The sequence below is a fragment of the Aotus nancymaae genome, unplaced genomic scaffold (genome assembly GCF_030222135.1).
Source record: "Aotus nancymaae isolate 86718 unplaced genomic scaffold, 86718_ANA_hifiasm-v0.15.2.pri h1tg000079l, whole genome shotgun sequence".
NCBI classification, from domain to species: Eukaryota; Metazoa; Chordata; class Mammalia; order Primates; family Aotidae; genus Aotus; species Aotus nancymaae.
The window spans coordinates 27,703,276-27,724,540 of record NW_026988494.1 but is presented as its reverse complement, the minus strand read 5'-3'; the positions used below and the strand labels follow the sequence as shown (position 1 = coordinate 27,724,540).

The 21,265-nt window shown below is 40.3% G+C and overlaps 1 protein-coding gene across 4 annotated transcripts in view; it reads right to left on the bottom strand.

Moving 5' to 3' along the window:
• MSRA (methionine sulfoxide reductase A) overlaps positions 1 to 19,468 on the bottom strand; it is a 368,941-nt gene extending 349,473 nt beyond the window's left edge. For 2 of the 4 annotated variants that reach the window (XM_064368782.1, XM_064368783.1), the window contains exon 1: positions 19,281 to 19,467. In XM_064368782.1, the coding sequence (XP_064224852.1) occupies positions 19,281 to 19,416 (136 nt within the window). In that variant the 5' untranslated portion in view covers positions 19,417 to 19,467. Of the gene's footprint in view, positions 1 to 19,280 lie in introns of all 4 variants that reach the window. The other 2 variants (XM_064368780.1, XM_064368779.1) reach the window with 2 other exon arrangements.
• Between the last annotated feature and the right edge of the window lie 1,797 nt (positions 19,469 to 21,265).

Here is a 21,265-nt window from a genome sequence, read left to right as displayed (position 1 = left end):
ATTATAAACTTAAACAATAAAAAGACAATATATGAAGTCTTCAAATAATATGACTGCATACCAAATGGGTAGTAAAGAAAATAAATGCTAGCAATTCCTAAGCAAGGAGGGTTGAATAGGTTGGCAGTAATGGGTAAAAGGAAGCTTGGCAAAGAGAAAAATGAAGTGGGGGTGGGGGGCGTGGTGGCTCATGCCTGTAATCCCAGCACTTCGGGAGGCCAAGGCAGGCAGATCACTCGAGGTCTGGAGTTCAAGACCAGCCTGGCCTACATGGTGAAACCCCATTCTACAAAAAAATACAAAAATTAGCCAGGCATGCTGGTGGGCGCCTGTAACCCCAGCTACTCAGGAGGCTGAAGCAGGAGAATTGCTTGAACCCAGGAGGAGGAGGTTGTAGTGAGGAGACATTGCACTACTGCACTCCAGCCTCACCAGCAGAGCAAGACTCTGTCTCAAAAAAAAAAAAAGAAAAAAGAAAAGGTATATTATCAATAAAGGCATGCTCTGGAGAGAAGAGATCAAGCAAGCCAGAATAATCAAGTGTGGATATAGAGGTGCAGGACATAGTATCTCTATCAATTAATAATCAAAAACCACAATGGTTTACTTTTCAGTGATCAAAAAACATTCATTTATTTACTAACTTAAGGACTCAGGTCATACTTTATCTATCCCACTCTTTTCAGCCAAAGGAACAAACTTTTCAAAGCTAAACACTTTTAAACTGTCTTAGAAAAAACAAAATGGAAATACATAACTAAAAAGTGAAGAACTGTCATATATAGACAGCAACACTCCCCTGGATCCCTTAGAGATCACTGAAGTCATGTATCTTTCCATCATAAGGAAACATAGCAATACAAACTATAGGAAGAGTCAGGGAATCAAGGCAGGAAAGAAGGTTGAGGCCAAGAAGTAAATGCCATCAAAGTAATTTGTTCAAGGTAACTGACTGTCAAGCTACAGGATTGAAAGGAGTTATCAGAGCGACATGTCGGAACTACCCAAAATACTACTGTTGATAGAAATACAGACACAGTAGACTAGGAAGAACCTTTGGAAGACAGCTAGATCTACATCCATCCATCCTTCCTGCTTTCTTCTGAGGCTGGCTTCAGCCAATGGCTCAAGCTCTAGGTCTTAGCCAATTAGAAATGCATGTGTGGAGTACATTAAGAGTTTGCAACCACAGTAGGATATCAAGAGAGAGGAAGAACTTGGACAAAAAAAGAAAAAAAAAAGGACAATTCAAAAGAAAAAGTTGGTGTAACTATAGGAAGATTCAGGAAACCTGTAAAATTTCAGATAATTAATAAATATTTTAGGTTTTGAGGGTCTGGTCACTATCACAACTGCTAGATTCTGGTGTTACACTGAGAAAGCACAGACAATACATAAACCAATAAGCATGCCTGTGTTCCAATAAAACTTTATTTACAAAAACAGGTGGTAGAAAACCCTTTCTTGATAAAACACTGAGAGTTAGGAATAGAGGGGAACTACAACAACTCAATAAACACCATCTGCAAAAAAGCTTACAGCTAACATTATATGTGATAAAAAGTAAGCATGACTACTCTTAACACTTTTTTTAAAGACCAGGAAAATGTCTACAGAGCACCCCTCTTATTTAACATAATACTGTAAGTTCTAGCTAATGAAATAAGGTAAGAAAAAGAAATAAAAGGAACACAGATCGAAACTCTACTTCCAGATGACACGGTTATTTATGTAGAAAAATCTTTAAAAGTCTATGAGAAAACTTCTAACCTTACCTTCTAGCACAAACCATTCATTTTTAGAACTTTGATTATGACTGTGTGTCTATGTCTAATGGCTGACTTTCCAAGCAGTTATTAGAGGAGATCTGAGTTTTTAGCTTCTGCATTACAATTCGTGTTTAATATTTATGGAAGAGAAGTCTTTCTACAACTATGTAAAAATATTGGTGAGTGAAGGAAATGGCTCCCAGTATGACAGAAGAAAATATCCTAAAGAGATCTTTCTAATAAGTGAGTTCAGCAAGGTTGAAAGACTACTTCAAAGCTAAGTAGTAGCTTTGAAGACATAAGATCAACATCCCAAAATCAATTACACTTCAATATACTATCAATGAACAGGTGGAAACCAAAATTAAAGATACAATACCAGCCCAACGCGGTGGCTCACACCTGTAATCCCAGCACTTAGGGAGGCCAAGGTGGACAGATCACAAGGTCAGGAGCTGGAGACCAGCCTGGTTAATATGGTGAAACCCTGTCTCTACTAAAAATATAAAAATTAGCCTGGCATGGTGGCAGATGCCTGTGGTCCCAGCTGCTTGGGAGGCTGAGGCAGGAGAATCACTTGAACCCAGGAGGTGGACGTTGCAATGAGCCAAGATTGCACCACTGCGCTCCAGCCTGGGCAACAGAGCGAGACTCTGTCTCAAAAAACAAAACAAAACAAAAAGTTACAATACCATTTACAATCACTCCAAAGAAAATGAAAAGCATAGGTATGAATATAGCAAACATGCACAAGATCTATACACTGAAAATTACAAAATCCTGATGAAAGAAATTGAAGGAAACTTAAATGGAAAGACATGCTGTGCTTGTGGATTGAAAGACTCAACATAATAAAGACATCAATTCTCCCTAAATCCAATTCCTATCAAAATCCTAGCAAGGTTTTTCTGTTGACATAGACAAGTTTACTCTGATGTTTATAAGGAAAGGGACAGGACTTAGAAACGCTAAAATAATCTTGAAAAGGAAGAATAAGGTGGGAGGAATGACTCCACCTAATATTAAGCCTTCTATATAACTATCATAACCAAGACAGTATGGCAATGGCATAGAAAGAGACCCATAGATCAATGGGAGGGAGTAAAGACCCAGAAACAGATCTGCACAAATATGGCCAACTAATTTTTGACAAAAGTACAGAAGCAAATCAATGGAGGAAAGATTTCAACAAATTATGCTATAGTAACTAAATATCCATGGGCAAAAAAAAAAAAAAATTATGGGAAACGCCTTCTCGTGTGCACAGCCTTTCAGCCCCTACTCAGTGGCCTCAGAATGGACCCTGAGCCTGGAACAATCTCGCCAACAGACGAAGAGCCCTCATCACCTTGTCAGGCTTATGCCTTGTGTGGGAATCTCTCTCCCTGCTGCAAACTCATGTGTGTGCTTTTGCTCTCCTGAAGGGTGTGTGTCATATGGCACCTGACCAACCTCACTGCTCTATCTGTCCCCCACTCAGAAACAGGGTCCTTTAGTTGCAGTATAAGAGGTGTGCTCATAGGCAGACCACCCTGTATGGGTAGCCAGGAGGGAGCACCCCTGGCCACAGGGGACCCACACATACTACTAAAACTGATCTTGCTCTGTCTCTTCTCTGTGTGAGTAACTGTTCTTCCCTCGAGTGCCTGACTGTGTTATGTTTTCCTCGGAGCCTCTGGTACCAAAATACAGCAGGCACAAGTGTCTGGATCATGTTCCTGATGGTCGGCGTAATGATGGTTTTTGCTATCCTCCACGGGGTGCCAGCCTTCCCTTGGGATTGATCACCGGTACACGGTGTTCTGTTTGACACAAATGAACCTCAAACTAAATGTCAACCTCAACCTGAAACAAAAATTATCACAAAATGGATCACGGACTTAAACATAAAATGTGAAACTATAAAACTTTTAAGAAAATAAAAAGCATAGGAGAAAATCTCTGAGATCAAGGCAAGGCAAAGAGTTCTTAGACTAGACATGGAAACATGATCCATGAAAGGAAAAGTTAGGAAGCTGGAACCCATCAAAATTAAAAACTTTTATTCTGTACAAATCTTTTTAAGAAAATTAAAAGGCAAGCTACAGCCTAGAAGAAAATATTTACAAACCACATATCTAACAGAGAAATAGTAATTAGAATATATAAAAGACTCAACTAATAGAAAAAAAAATCCCATTAGAAATGTTTAACATCTACCAAAGACATTTAACTAAAGGGGATATATGAATGACAAACACACTAAAAGATCTTCGACATCATTATCCACTAAGGAAATAAAAATCATGATGAGATATCACCACATAGCTATTGGAATTGCTAAAATAAAACAAAGTGACACTACCACCAAATGTTAGAGAGGATGCACAGAAATCAGATCCTTCACAGGTTGCTGGTGGGAATATAAAACTGTGAAGAACTCTAGAAAACAGTTTGGCAGTTTCTTATAAAACTAAACATGCAATTATCACATGTAAGTGCCCCAGCAATTACATTGCAGGGCACTTACTCCAGATAAATGAAAACTTATGTTCATGCAAAAACCTGGACATGAATGTTCATAGCAGCTTCATTCATAACAGCCAAAAACTGGAAACAATCTGGATATCCTTTAGTGTGTGAATGGTTAAACAAACTGTAGTACATCCACACCACGGAATAATACTCGGTAATGAAAAAGAACAAAGTTCTGGTACATGAACCAATTGGAGTGAATCTCAGGGAATTGTGCTTACCGAAACAAGCCAATCCCAAGACATTACACCCTGTATAATATCATTTATGTAACATCCTTGAAATGATGAAATAACAGCAATGGAGAACCGAAGTGACCACCAGGAGTTGCAGACGGGCAGGGGGTGAGGAAGAAGGTGAATGTGGCTATAAAAAGGCAGCACAAGGAATCTCCAGTGGCAGAACTGCTCTGTATATTGACTCTGTCATTGTCAATATCCTGGTTGTAATGATGTTCTATAGTTTTCCAAGATGTTACCACTGAGGAAACCAGGTAAAGAGTACAACAGATCCACAGAGTACAACAGTTTGTATTACTTCTAAGAACTGTATGTAAATCTAAAATTACCTCAAAATTAAAAACTAATTGAAAAAATAGGCAGCAGGTCACATTTGGCCTGTGGGCTATCATTTACCAACCCCTGGTTTACAGAAAGGTGCTGAAATTTTGTAATCCATTTCATCAACTGTGACTGGGTGACTCTGGGTGCAAACTGAGTAAGTTTCCAGAACAAACAATAACCCAGCTGCCACACTGTATTTAAACACTAATCCAAATGCACTGGCAAAGATCAAAGGCCCACAGGACATTTATGCCCCCTGGATAGAAATGTAGGCATCAGCTACCTAATCTCTTACTTTCCCCAAAGTATTCATCACCACAGAATCTACATTCTTCCCATTTTCCATTCTAATTCAAGACTCCTTAGGATGGCTTTGAAAGCATTACATAACCTGACACCAACTTTATATCCCTCAGCAAGAGTTAATGAGGAGGTACCCATAAGCACTCACCATACACATACTATGTGCTATGATTAACAAACACATCAATATTACAACTGTTAAAGAGGGTATGATTTTATCATGTTTCATTTTAACAAACTATGGTGCATATATACCATAGAATATTATGCAGCCATTAAAAAGAACACATTTAGCTCTCAGCAAACTAAGAACAGAACTTCCTCAACCTGATAAAGAACACTGCTTTGGTTTAGATGTGTTCCCTCCAAAATTCAGATGTTGAAATTTAATTCCAGTGTGATGGTACTAAGAGGTGGGTCTCTCAAGAGGTAGTTAGGTCATGAGGGCTCATCCCTCATGGATGAGATTAAAGCCCTTATAAAGGTGGCTTCACAGAGCATTCAGCTAGCTTGCTTTTCTGCCCTTCTGTCATGTGAGGATAGTTTTTCTCCAACCCAGAGGAACCATCTTTAAAGCAGAGAGTAGCCTTCATCAGACAAATGAACTTGCCTACATCTTGACAGTGATCATGGACTTGCCAGCCTCCAGAGCTGTGAGAAAATACATTTCTGTTCTTTATAAATTACCCAGTCTGTGGTATTCTGTTATCACAACACGAATGGACTAGGACAAACATCTATTTTTTAAAATCCAGAGCTAACATCATACTTACAAGTAGAAACTAGATGCTTTTCCATTAAGTTCTGGAACAAGGCAAAGATGTTCACTGTTACTACTCCAATTCAACATCATACTAGAAGCCCTAGCTAACACGGTAAGACGAGAAAAGGAAATAAAAAGTGTACAGATTGGGAAGGAAGAAATAAAACTGTGTTCATTCACAGATGACATGACTCTCTATGTAGAAAATCCAGAAAACATCCTGGAACTAATAACCAATTATGGCAAGATTGCAGGCTACAAGATTAATATACAAGAGTCAATTATTGCCTTCCTGTATACCAGCAACAAACAACTGGAATTTGAAATCACAAACACAAGATCACTTATATCAGCATCAAAAAAATAAAATACTTTGGTATTAATTTAATAAAATACGTGCAAGATCCATATGAACAAAACTATAAAAATCTGAAGAAATAAATCTAAATAAATGGAGAGAGATTCCATGTGAAAAAATAGGTAGACTCAATATTTTCAAGATGTCAGTTCTTCCCAACTTGATCTGTAGATTCAATGCAATCCTATCATCCCAATCAAAATCCCAGAAAGTTATGAATATTAATAAACTGATTCTAATATTTATATGAAAAGGCAGAAAAAACAGAATAGTTAACTCAATATTAAAGGAGAAGAACAAAATCAGAGAACCCAACTTCAACAACAAGCAAAAGACAAGACATATTTGTCTTTTCTGACCAATGAATCGGAATAAAGAGCCCAGAAATAGACCCACATAACTATGGTCAAGTGATCTTTGACAAACAAACGAAGGCAATACAATGAAGAAACAATAGTCATTTCAACAAATGGTGTTGACCAACTGGACACTCACAGGCACAAATAAATAAATCTAGACACTGACCTTACAACCTTCACAAAAATCAACTAGTAATGGATTACACAGCTAAATGCAAAATGCAAAGCTATACAAATCCTAGAAGATAACACAGAAGAAAATCTAGGTGACCTTGAGTTTGGCAATAACTTTTTTTTTTTTTTTTTTGAGACAGAGTCTCACTCCCTCACCAGGTGTGAGGCTGGAGTGCAGTGGCGCAACCTCGGCTCACTGCAACCTCCGCCTCCCGGGTTCAAGCAATTCTCCTGCCTCAGCCTCCCGAGTAGCTGGGGCAATAACTTTTTAGATACACAAAAGGCACAATCCATGAAAGAAATAATTCATAAGCTGGACTTCATTTAAATTAAAAACTTCTCCTCTGCCAAAGACACTGTCAAGAAGATGAGAAGACAGGCCATACAGGCTGGGAAAAAATAATTGCAAAAGACATATCTGATAAAGGACTGATATCCAAAAATATACAAAGAGCTCTTAAAACTCAACAATAGGCCACACATGGTAGCTCACACTTGTAATCTCAGTACTCTGGGAGGCTGAAACGAGCGGATTACCTGAGGTCAGGAGTTAAGAGATCAGCCTGGCCAACATGATGAAAACCCATCTGTACTAAAAATACAAAAATCAGTCGGGCATGGTGCCACATGCCTGTAGTCCCAGCTACCCAGGAAGCTGAGGCACGAGAATCACTTGAGCCTGGGATGCAGAGGTTTTGGTGAGCCAATATTGCACCACTGTACTCCAGCCTGGGCAACAGAGTAAGACTGTGTCTCAAAAAAAACAAAACAAAACAACAACAAAAAAAACAAAAACAAAAAACAAGAAAACAACACAACTGAAAATGGGCAAAAGATTTGAACAGAGACATATCATCAAAGAAAATATAATATGGCAAATAAGCACAGAAAAGATCTTCATCAGCATATGTCATTTGGGAATTGTAAATTAAGACAATGAGATCCCACTAAATGTCTGTGGAACAGCTAAAATCCAAAGCACTGATGACAATTGCTGGTAGGATGTGGAGCAACCGGAACCCTCATTTATTGCTGGTGGCAATGCAAAATGGTACAGCCACTGTGGAAGACAATTTGGCAGTTTCTTATAGAACTACACATATGATACAATCCAGAAATTACATTTTGAGGTATTTATCCAAATGAGTCGAAAACTTATAACCACACAAAAACTTGAATAAAAATGTTGATAGAGGCTTTATTCATAATTGCCAAAACAATTATAGATCCCCATGGAAGTGATGCACATATTTATTCAATAGGTGAATGGATAAACTGTGGCACATCCATGCAATGGAATATTGTTCCACAAGAAAAAGAAATTGGCTATTGACTCAGGAAAAGATGGAAGTTCCTTATAGCATATTGCTAAGTGAAAGACGCCAATCTGAAAAGGCTACATATTGTATAATTCCAAGTAAATGACATTCTGGAAAAAGCAAAAACTATGACGACAATAAAGAAGTTCAGAGATTGCAAGGGGTTCTTGGAAAGGGGGAGATGGACAAATAGGTAAAGCACAGAGGATTTTTAGGGCAGGGAAGGTATTCTGTTCTGATACTGCAATATTAGATACATGTCATCATACATCTGTCAAAACCCACAGACTGCACAGTAGCCAAAGTGAACTCTAATGTAAACTACAGATTTCGTTAGTAATGTATCCATATTGGCTCATCAATTATAACTAAAGCAAGATGTTAATAACAGGGGAGGGAGGAGCGTGTATCAGAACCCTGTACTTTCCACTCAATTTTTCTGTAAACCTCAAACTGCTCCAAAAAAAAGTCATGTAATTTAGAGATTTAAACAACATATTAAAGATATACCAGCTGGCCGGGCACGGTGGCTCATGCCTCTAATCCCAAGCACTTTGGGAGGCAGAGGCAGGTGGATCACCTTAGGTCAGACGTTCAAGACCAACCTGGCCAACATGGTGAAACCCTGTTTCTACTAAAAATACAAAAAATTAGCTGGGCGTGGTGGTGGGTGCCTGTAATTCCAGCTAATCAGGGGGCTGAGGTGGAAGAACTGCTTGAACCCAGGAGACAGAGGTTGCAGTGAGCCGAGATCGTGCCATTGCACTCCACTCTGACCAACAGAGCAAGACTCTGTTTCAAAAGAATTATTATAATTATAATTATTATATTAATAGTTATGTATTAATATTACATATTTAATTGAAATTTTGGCCATAAAGGCCCTGAAGCCAGCAGGAGGTATCTCAGCACAGGCTGAGTAGGAGTAGGCACTGTCAGGCAGGAGAAGCAGTAGCTCCTAGAGCCACGAGGAGGAGAAACCAGAGACTGGTAGCAGGGCTACTCGGTTCCTTCCTAATTACTTTAAAACATCTAAAGAAAACAATAGAGAGTCCTCATTTTTAAAACTGTATCAATTTTGTTTATCAACTGTCTCCAACACCCGAGGCAAATGTATACATAAAATGAAGCCCAGGGCTGGGCACGGATGCTCACGCCTGTAATCCCAGCACTTTCGGAGGCCGAGGCGGGCGGATCACGAGGTCAAGAGATCAAGACCATCCTGGCCAACACGGTGAAACCTCGTCTCTATTAAAAATACAAAAAAATTAGCTGGGCGTGGTGGCACGCACCTGTGGTCCAACTACTCAGGAGGCTGAGGCGGAAGAAGCGCTTGAATCCTTCTGCCAGAGGCGGAAGTTGCAGTGAGCCAAGATTGTGCCACTGCGCTCCAGCCTGGTGACAGAGCAAGACTCCATCTCAAAAAAAAAAAAAAAAAAAAAAAAAAGCTCAGACTTCAGCTCTTTCATAAATCTCCATTTTCTGAAAAAATAACTGCCAGGTTTTTAATAAACATAAATAGTTCAGGCTTGAGTTCCATCATTACACTAATAGAAATCCTACGGTTCATATCTTACACCTGGAAATTCATATCCAAATTCATAGAGCTTAAGTCAGGTGTGTGTTTCCCCAAAACTACTGCAGCAAACAGCTACATAATCCTAGTCATCCAAGGTCTAACTTGCAGCAGAAAATAATTCTTGCCTTCTATTCTGCACACTGAAATAAATCCAGAGCTTTTTAGTATAAGCATAAGCCTAAAGAAGAAAAAAAATTTTTTTTAAGTTATCTGGAATGGGCTCCTCAAAACCCCTCTTCCATTCAGAGGACTGGTCACCGGGTGAGGTTTTTCTTGGTGTCAGGCTGTTTCGTAGCAACCTGCCTGGGGCTGGTTAGAGACAGACTGCCTGAGCACCCTCTGTTATCAGGCCCACCTGCGCACCCTGGGGCTCTGAGAAGCACTCCTTCACACCGATGCACACATCTCAGGGTGCGAGGAATGCTGAATGGTACCAGGGACCAGCAGAAGTGCCTACAGAGGGCTCACTGCTCGATGAGGTGGCTGTTTATAAACTGCCTCCCAGGAAGAGGCAAGGCAATGGAGTTTTCAGCAATGCAATGCTTGCTCGGGGGCCCTGTGTGACAGCTGGCTATTTGATTCTGCAAACTCTTACATAGTTTTTTTTTTCATCTGCTAAAGACAGTGCATTCAAGATTTTTTACTTTGGGTCTCATTTTCTCCAGCTGGAAAGCAATGAATTCCTTCAAAGTATTTCATTTTCATGACTCTTCCCTTTTGGGTACAATCTGTTAAAACATCACATCTTTTTAGCAGGCCAAAAGATAATTTGTGGCCTCATCTGAACAATGCTTTTTAATTTTGCACATGGCTTTTGACCTATACAAAGTATAAAATACCTAACAGCAAACTGTGATTTTTTTGAATCAAATGTAAAATATGAAAACTTTTCAAAGGGAAATTCAACACTAATATTATTAGTTTCCTACAGTAACATCTTCGAAAGAATTCATTTTATATACATATGCTCTGGGAAGACATCTGATGTTCCTACATTTTATGCTTCATTTTTTTCAATGTAATTATGATATAATCGTCTAAATATATTGTCCCCACATTTCTTCCAGTTTCATTATTACCAGTCTTTGTTGTATTATAATGCAAATTTAATACACTTGTTCAACAAGTTAGTGGATCAGAATATACCCTGCTGAGAAACACTATAGATGCACTTGCATGAAAGGATACAAAATTCCTACAGAAATACAAGAAACCATGCTTTTTTTTTTTTTAAACATTGGGCAATAGCCTATGTTCCCTTTCATAAGAGGCCAAGCTTACAGGAAAGGTACCAGCTGACCCAAAGGACATGTGGGTCTTTAGTGAAGGAGAAATCAAGCATTTGGCATCACGAGTCAAAGTCATCAAGTATCTCACCGAACAGGTAGAGCATTTTGATAGGATATCCAGGAGAAAGCAGCTGGAATCAGAGAGCTGTGATCATGCCAGCAGGCTCTATAGCCAGGGTAGGAGTTCAGAAAACATAGTAAGGAAAATGACTACCACTGAGCACCAAATATAGGAAAGGGATTCTACCTTCATCTCCCCAAGGAGAGACACTGGAATGAAAGCACAAAACAGAGCCCCAAAGTAGTTCCAGCTCCAATGCTAAGAGCAATCCAAGCTGAAACAGCCCCAATGGGCAGCATAGAAAAAGCTGAGTTTAGCCTTGAAAGACCCAAGATGTTTTCAACAAGGCTTCGAGAAAAAAAGAAAACATCTTGTGTCTCAGTCCGTCAGGCTCTATACATAACAATCTACCATAACCCAGCAGTTGATCAACCATAGGAACTTCTTTCTCAGCTCTGGAGACTCACAGCTCTGGAGTCCAAGATCAAAGTGCTGGTAGGTTTGGTGTCTGGAGAGCACCCAAATTCTGGTTCACGAATGGTGCCTTCTCAAAGCATCCTCACATGGCCAAAGAGACTAGTTAGTTCTCTGGGGTCTCTTTCATAAGGGCACTAATCCCATTTATGTGGGTTCCACCTTCATGACTACCTCACAAAGCCACCACCTCCTAATCCCATCACCTTGGGGGTGAGGATTTCAACATGAATTTGGTAGGGGCACATATGCATTCAGACCATAAAAACCTGGGAGGAAGGAGCTCAGAGCAGGAGCCAGCCTCAGGGTAGAAGTGGAGATCTGGAACGCTGAGGCCAGCAGCAAACTACAGAAAGTGTTCAGCACTGAAAAGTGTCATTGGACAGGTCAGAGTCGCTGCTGTTCCCTAAGCAGTGAGAGAATGAAATTCTAATTTTAGGTAGATGTTGATAATGATGCTCTGGACAGCTCAGGCAGGAGAGAGTAAAGACAGATCAGAGACCAATAAGGCAAGAAGTCCTCAGGACTCATGGAAGGAAGGACATCTGGAACGCAGAGGTAAGGCTCAAAGATGACCCTGAAAGAGGCTTCTGGGATGTGAGAGGAGAGCAGTGCTGCTGACAGAAGTTGGGAAATTAAAATATGCAGTCAATCTTTTGAAAGCAAAACAGTAAGTCTGGTTTTAGAGCTGAGTTCAGGGTTACAGCAAGACCTACACATCTCCTAAGTATTTGGAAACAGAAAGGCGGAAATTTCGCAAGGTAAAATGTACATTTCAGATGAGAGTGGTTGGAAGTGTGAGAGAAGCAAAGTCAAGCCATGGCCAGACTCTCACCCTTCTGATCTCTTACCTCTTTTAGCTTAAAATACGGTAAGGAGACAGGCACCAGTGGAAATGGTGGAAATTGCTACCTGATGACAACCCAGTGGTTCACTGGAAATCTGACACAGCTAACATCATCCACTCCTATCACATACATTTCCATTTGGCAATGGGGCAGTTCTGTTAACTTCTCAGTATCGTGACAGTCACATGAAAAGACCACATTTCTGGTCTTTGTTCTCAGGCATTAACCATATTCTTCCCAATATCCATAAACCATTATTGACTGCCTAGTGTGGGCAGCACTCTTGGTGAAGTGCTGTGAGCTCACCATGTGGGGAGGTAAGACCTAGATTGTGCAAGTTTCGGGAAATGAAACACGTAAATAGCAATGCAAGATGCCATAGAAAGGATTCATAAAGTAGTACATGGCTGTTTGTCCAGTAGAGAAGAAAGGGATCACTTTGGTTGGAGAGAAAAGGGACAGGTTTCCAAGAGAAATGAAATTAGAGTAGGGCAAATTTCAAGGATACTTCTTTGAAGATAAGGATATACGGACAACACAGGTCTTTCCTAAGTAGGTATTTAATAGACATTTAATGAACGAATAAGTAAAACAATCAGAGTGTGTAATCCACACTATGGGTATGGTCGTGTGAGCAATGCAGAGGCAGAATAGTGAAACACGTTAGGCAGGACATGGGGTTCTAGAGGGAAACAGTGGAGAAGAGACTGGAAAAGTAGGTAAGGATCACACTGAGGGAGGTACGGAATACCCTCATCCCTGGGACTTCAGGGAAACACTAAACATTCTGGAACAGGCTGTAAAATCAAAGTGCTATGGGCAGGATGCAAAGAGGAGAAATAACAGTTCTGTATCCTACAATTTATAAATTAATCACACATTGGGGACAACTTTTGTAAAAGGAGAACTGTTTTTGATCATTTTCTTTTAAAAATCGATGTACATCACTCACAATAAAATACACATAATGCCTTCTACATAATAGTGGAAGGAATTTGTCCCCAAAGATCTGTTCTTTGTATAAATGATGCCACTACAATTGATGCTTCAATAAAAATGAATATTTATGAAATGTAAAATGACTTGGATTAACTTATTCCAATTTCACTCTCTAAATTTAGATTTTTAAATCATGCCAAAATGTAGATTTTGATTACAAAAGCAAGTTGGAGAAAAAAAGATGTACTTGACAAGAAAAAGAGAGCTAAATAAAAAAAAAAAAAACTTGAAATAAGTATGACAAAAGATGACAGAAAGGTGGTCAATTATACTAAAAACAGCAAGACAGATCATCTTCAAAGTGGAGTTATTTAATTCACAAATGCAGTCACATTACAAGAAGCAAAAGTTACAAAAAAGCATGAAGTAAAACGTCTATGTCTTCCATCCATCCTCATCTCATTACATAGCCCTCACTCCAGCTATTAGTTTCTTAGCTAACCTCTCAAAGTTTCTCTATACATACATATTATTTTCCCTCCTGTTCACAGAAACGTTAGCATACTATCCATTTGCACTGTTCAGACCTTGCTTTTTCCACTTAACACAACATCTTGGCAATCCCTCCATACCCATTCATACAGATGTTCTACATTCTTTTACAGCTGCATATCCATTGTGACAATGAACCATAATTTATTTAACTAGCCCCTATTGATAGGCATCTGGGTTGTTTCCAGTCTTGTGCTATTGCAAACAAAGCTGCAGCGAATAAGCTGGTACAGTCATCACTGGCATGCATGGAAGTTACATCGTGAGGATAAATTCCCAGAAATTCATGCTTAAGAGCCAATTGTACTTCCTTTTCTGTAAATGGTCTGTTCATAACCTTTGTCTATCTTTCTAATGGATAGTTTTTCTTATTAATATCTAGAAGCTTCTTACATAACTAAAAAGATTGCTCCTTCACCTATGAATTGCAACTATTTACCATAATTTGTCTTATGGCTTTGCTTATGGTGATTTTTGTAATGCAGAAGATTTTTATTGTGATATGATCTAATTTATTAGTCTTTTATGTTTTCTGATTTTCAAGTCATGGTTAAGAAACGCTTTCCTCACACCCAGATTATAAAAACATTCTATTCTCATACTTTGTTTCATCTTACAATTATGTAAATTGAAAAAGAGTATAGGAGTTAAGGCCAGAAACTCTAGCCAAACTGACTAGGTTCATATCCCAGCTCCACTGCTTATTAGTAATGTATGTTGGATGAACTGCGTAACATCTATAGGCCTCAATTTCCACATCCATAAGCGGTGATAATAATAGTTACTACTTCTTTGGGTTACTTGAGGATTAAAAGTAAATTACTATAGTCCCTGGCACATAAGACACTTAACAAGTGTAAGCGGTTATCATCATATATCTGGAATTTATTCTATCAAACATTAAAATTTATTCTGGTTTACGATGTAGAGATCCAACCTTTTTTCCATATGGCTACCCAGTTGTCCCAACATCATTTATTAAATATTTCACCTGTTCCCCACTGATTTGAGATATCACCTTTATCAAATGCTACATTCCCATATGTATTTAAGAACTTCTGATCCTTTTTCCTCTTTTGTACATTTCGAATTGCCTTACCTTGTCTTACCACATTGGCTGTATCTACAATACAATGTAAAATAATGTAAAATAATAACCCATCCATCAAAGTAGGCCAATTCATGTTATAATCCAATTTTGGTAGCCTGGGAGAAATTAAACATAAAAAGTTTAAAGGTTTGAATCTTACCTTCTTACAAAGTATACATCAACAACTAGATAGCACTTAATAAAAAGGTGGAAGTTTCCTTAAGAATACAAAAAAGGTAGGATTTCTTTTTAAAGGCGGATTAAAACTAAGAACACCAAAAAAAATTAACAGTGCACACCTGATACAAGGTACTAGGCTGAGCTCTGTCTTTGTCTGAACATCAGTAGAAATCTCAATATTTCTTCATTAAATTCAGCCTGAAGTGGGCCTTTGGGCTGAAATAGATGAGTTAAGGAAATAGCAATTTATTCCTATGCTGGAATTATCTGATCTTTAAATATTCAGTAGATACTCTTGGTAAAACTGGATATAATGCTTTGGGAGGAGTTAACTCTTGGGCAACTTTACTTCTTCTATAAAAATCAAGCTGCTTAGATTTTCCACCTCTTCTAGGGTCAGTCTGGATCAATTATATTTCCTAAAAATTATTTTCATCAAAGTTTTAAAATTTATTTTCAGAGTTCAATAGTCTTTTATTCTTTAAATTCTGTTTTTATGATTTCTTTTTCTCAGGTCTTATTTTCTATATTTGTACTTTCTTCCTTTTATTCTTGAGACTAGCTCATTGCTTATAAATATTATTGGTGTAGTTCAATGTTTTTTTCAAAGAGCCACCTTTTGGATTAATACATTGTCCTATTGTTTTTTCTATTTATATTTAAAATTTTTAGAAGAGGATACCTTCTGATGGTGTTCTACATCCATTTTTAACATCTGTTAGTGCCCCAAAAAAAGCACTATAACAACAAATATAATGAACACTAAGAACGTAAACACAAGAAAGCCAAGATTGAATCGAATTTGCCAAAGTTATTTTAAATGACAGCTCCAAATCCCAAACACCTGATCCCACTTATACTATGTAAGAAAGTAAGATTCAATCCCAAACACAGTTTAGCAATGTTTCCAATATTCGAAAACAAGTTCCACATAAAATAAAAGTTGGGCTTTGTGTTAGTCTGTTCTCACACTGCTATAAAGAACTACCTGAGACAGGGTAATTCATAAAGAAAAGAGATTTAATTGGCTCATCGTTTCACAAGCTGTACAGGAAGCAAGGCTGGGAAGCCTCAGGAAACTTACAATCACGGCAGAAGGGAAAACTGGCACATCTTCATACGTTGGAGCAAGAGAGAGAGAGCAAAGAGGGAAGCTACACACTTTTAAACAATCAGATCTCGTGAGAACTCATTCACTCTCATGAGAACAGCAAGGGCAAAGTCCACCCCCCATGTTTTAATCACCTCCCACCAGGCCCCTCCTCCAACACGTGGGAATTCTAATTAGAAATGAGACAGGTGAGGACACAGAGCCAAACTATATTGGGCCTTTACAATAATTATACTAATTCATTGGAAACGAGATTAGTTCTGACCATAAGGAACCCACAACTTAACAAAATGGAAGGCACTCTGAGGTTTTAATTATAAGCCTTCCACCTCCAGCCTATTTTCAACAATACAATACCAATACAGTTCAACAAGTATGAATTCCCCTTGTTCTTCCGTCCCAAGTTCTCAGAGTATTGCTTGGTGGTCAGGCACTGAAGCAGAATGAGACCACCTCCACATATAGGGAAAACACATTGCCATGTACCCTACCAGCCAGCCAGTGCTGCCCAGATGCCCCCTAACCTGAACAGAGCAGGCTAGAAATGAGGCAGTCCAGGGCAGGTTCTGTTTTCACCACTCACTCAAGTAGGCCTGTTCATGTTTTGATCCATTTTAGGTAGCCTGGGAAAAATTAAACATTGAAAAACTTTGAAGGTTTGACTCTTTCCTTCTTGCAACGTGGAAATCTATTAGTAGGCCACAGTTTGTAAAAGGGTGGAATTCTCCTTAAGAATATAAAAATGGTAGGATGAATGCTAAGATGATAACACTTAAAACCACAAGGATTTGATAATAGTACACACCTGATACTAGGCACTAAGGAGACAGGCCTTCCCAAATCAAAAGGTAATGCTTTTGTCACACAACTTTTGAGAGTCAGGATACAAATAATGGAGGTAATATAGAGAAAGGAGGAGTTGAGAAACAGGATGCAAGTTGCAGTAGAGGTGAATTTAACATTCAAAACACTACTAACTCCTTAAGTTTCAAGTTTATAGCCACTGAAAGCCAATGAAGAAATAACACTGCCGATTTCTGGAGCCAGTCAGGGTTTTCAGCAACCTGTCAAGGCTCGGGAGTGGAGACTGGAATGTCCACAATCTAAATTTTAAACTTTTTGTGGAAAAAGTTACAACAGATGAACAATAAGAACATACGCATCGTAAGCTTGGCCCTACACCAAAAAAAAAAAAAAAGCAGTTTACTGGCCCAGATACAGAGATGTGTCGGTGTACCGAAAACACGCACAGCTATATGAAGACAGCAGAGCCTGGAAAGGAACCAGATCCTGAGGTTTTGCAGTTAAAGTTATACTGGGGATATGAAAAAAACTGTTGGCTCATTTCTGAAATGTTTGCTAATCTTTTACCCCAAATCTCATTTACATATTAGGAAACAGATTGGGAAGCCTTTCGTTAAGATAAAGCCAAAGTAAACTTTGGTCAATCTTGACCTTGAACCAGTTTGGAAATCTAAACAAGAGTTTTTGGATTATTTGGTTTTTTGGTGTCTAGGAGGGCATAGCAAAGGCACAGTAGTGTGTGAATGGGAAGTATAGCACAAGCTGAGGAAGTTTAGCATTTGAAAATTGTCTTTAAACACACACTTAGATATACCCGCCTGTAAAAGAAAAAAAATTTTAAGATACATTTATAAGGTTTAGATAATCTGGTTATATTTTATATATCTCTATATAAGTATATATATTTAATAATCTAGATATGTTTCAAAACTCAATCTCTGAATTTGAATAAAAAGTAAACCCTTACGGCTGAGTTGGAGGTGAAATGATGGGGAAACCAGGGAATAGAAACTGCCAATTCCATTAATAATAAACAAGTCACACAATTTCTAAACTACCTCTAATCCAAAAAACCTCTACCTTCTCTAATCTCATACTGATTATTCTACGAGATGACGAACTCTCAATAGGACCTCCTCCTATCCTCAACAATTCTTGAAGGAAAAGAAAAAGAAACTTCCTAGGAAAATTTTTAAATGCTGAATTTCTTTGGCATTGAGCCACGTGTAGCAGATTAAACATCACTTAATCCTCCAACAGCTCTAAGGCAGTGATTTACAAGCTACAGCCTACATTACAATCACCTGAAGAACTTGTTTTGGCACTTGTTGGGCTCCACCCTCAGAGTCTCTGATTGAGTAATGGGGCGAGGCCACCCCGAGTGATGCTGCTGCTGTGGGTGGGGGGCACTTTAAGAAGCGCTGCACTAAGGTAATACTAACTTACGGCCCTCGTACTGCGAACCCCGTGCTATATGCAGCAGACAGATTTTTAAAACTTTTACAGTTTACCATTACATGGCATCGAATCATGTGAACATTTTCCTAAAATTTCACCCTTATTGTATTTTCCGAAAGTATCGGAGTGAGAATGACTAGAAAGTTTTCCAAGTTTGAGGCGCACCACTTTAAGCTGACCCAGCGCACAGCAGCCCTTGCCCCCTGGGGACAGCCGGGCCGACCTAGGGCACGAGGGAGGTCTGGGGGTGACTCTTGCAGCCAGAACACCGGCCTGAGACGCAGTTCCACATTTAAGGTTTTCATCGTCTCGTCTCATGTCGACGCTTCCCGGGACAACACTCGCACCAGCCCCGCTGCAGGTGTCCTGTCCCGGCGGCCAGCGCAGAAAAGACAGAAAAGGAGGGCGCAGAACAGCGCCGCGGGCGCCAGCGAGCAAGGTCGGACCCCAGGGGCGCCTTTCCTGCCCCAAACGTGGGACCGCCAGGATATCTGCACTCTAGGTGAGTGAGACCGACGCACGGGACTCCTTCAAAGTGCCCGGTTTAGTTCCAGAAGATGAGACACCAAAGACAAAGGACCATCAGTGGAGCCCAGTCTCACCCCTGCCCTGGCCGCGCCCCTTCGCGCCCCTTCGCGCCTGCGCAGACCCGCTACCCGCCCGAGGCCCGCCCGAGGCTTCCTTCCGGGCAGCGAGTGGTGGGGAGAGTGAAGGGGGGACAGGCACGCATGCGCAGTGTCGCCGCCCGCGCCCTCCGCCTGGCCGGTGCTTACCCGCTACTGGGGTCGGCTCCTTCCGGCCCGGCAAGGCCTCCTGGGGGCTGACGATCTTCGATGCTGAGTCGCCCATCCTCGGGACTGGAAAGAGGCTGTGGAGGAGTTGGCGAGCCCTCTGGGTGGCCGAGAGCATTACAGAGCACCGGTCGGGGGGCGGCCGCGGCCGAGAGCGGTGCCGCCGCCTGAACGGCCGAAAGGGGGGTCCGCGGCTGGAAACGGGGGGCGGCTGGGTCGCGGACGGGCGCGGGACGCTGCTGACGGGGCCAGCAGCCTCCGGGAATCGAGGTTGCCCAAGGCCGGAGTCGTACCGGCTGTCACCGAGGGCGTGTTCCTTCCGTGCAAGGGGGGGTGTGGCCCAGCGAGGTCCTCTGGTTCTCCGCTCGGGACGAAGTTCTGGGGCAGAGAACAAGTGCCCTCCTGCCGCACCAAGTACGTGAAGCGGCAGAGGCCAAAAAACAGCGCCGAGCCTTTGGGGATGGGGTTTGATTTTAAAGTTCTTGCCGTGTCGCCCCGACTCCGCAGTTCAGCAGTCCCCAGTGCGACAGAAGTGGACCTGCCTTGCAGCTGGCTAGACTATCCGTTTTTATTGGCGACATTGTCATGACGGTCATCAGAAGGGTTCCTATTCGTCCAAAGTGAAAACTAAGCACAGTTCTCAAAAGCACGAAATAGGCGAGATGAATTCAATATTATGTATTTTTACAGATATATTTACTTCAGGCCCATTTGGCAGTATGCACAATACGGGAGCAAGGCACCAACAGCATGATTAAGGAAGTGTAGGTGAACTTAATGGTGCTGTTGGATCATTCTTGTTTCTGAAATCAAAGGCGATGACATTTGTTCCTGTGACAAATTATCAAACTGAAGGTAAAGTGGTTAGAGCCAGGTGATTGACTAGGGAGTTATCTGTGTGAGATTTTGGGTTAACACAGGTGTTCTGGTCATCTCAGATAAGGAAAGGAACTTCAGATTAGCACCCACAGGAAGAAGGCTTTGACCGAGCTTCCTGCATGGGTTTAGTTACCACTTTGTTTTCATGTGGTCTGGACTGTAATGTAAGGAGGGCAGGAGGATTAGCAGTGCTGTAGTGTAAATACAGTGTGTTGCCAGGCATACAACATTTAAAAGAGTCTAGCTTTGATTTTGTAATTTGTCTTTTTCCTGGGCAAAATTATGCCTAAACTGTTTGTTACTGATATGAGGCTATACCAAGTAGGTTCCCCTGTCCTTTCATGAAAACACCCCCCAGGAGTCCCTTCTAGGCTCGTGAAGGCCTGATCACTGTTAAGGGTCTGAAAAAATAGTCATTCTGTCAAAAATATTTTGTGTTTTTCACTTACTGCGTTTTGATACATACTGATTTGTTTTTTCTGTGTTTTGTGGTTGATTGAAGTTTCACATGCTAGAAACACTGCAACTAAGAACTGAAGAATGTTTCGTGTGAAGAAATACTTACTTGGCATGATGGCTCATGCCTGTAATCCCAACACTTTGGAAGGCTGAGGCAGGAGGATTGCCTGAGGCCAAGAGTTTGAGACAGCATCTTTACCAAAAACAAAAAACAAACAAACAAAAAAAAAACGTTTTTAAGTAACTGGGCATGGTGGTGTGGTGGCCCACACCTGTGGTCCCAACTACTTGGGAGACTGAGGCAGGAGGAATGCTGGAGCCTGAGAGGTAGAGGCTGCAGAGAGCTATGATCACACCACCGTGCTCCAGCCTGGGCAACAGAGCAAGATCCTGTCTCAAAAAAAAAAAAGTACTTATTTAATTTCAATGTTAGATGAAAAAGTACAACAGAAGTAACTGTGTGTGAATATATATGTACTATATGTGAAAATGGATATACTCCCAGTTGCACACCCACAGAACTGGAAAAAAAAATGGAATTTTTTTGTTGTTCAGGGTAGTGTGATTCTACTGATTTTCATTCTTTAAACTTCTTTAAGTGTTCTGTATTGTTACAATGTTCTCAAGTG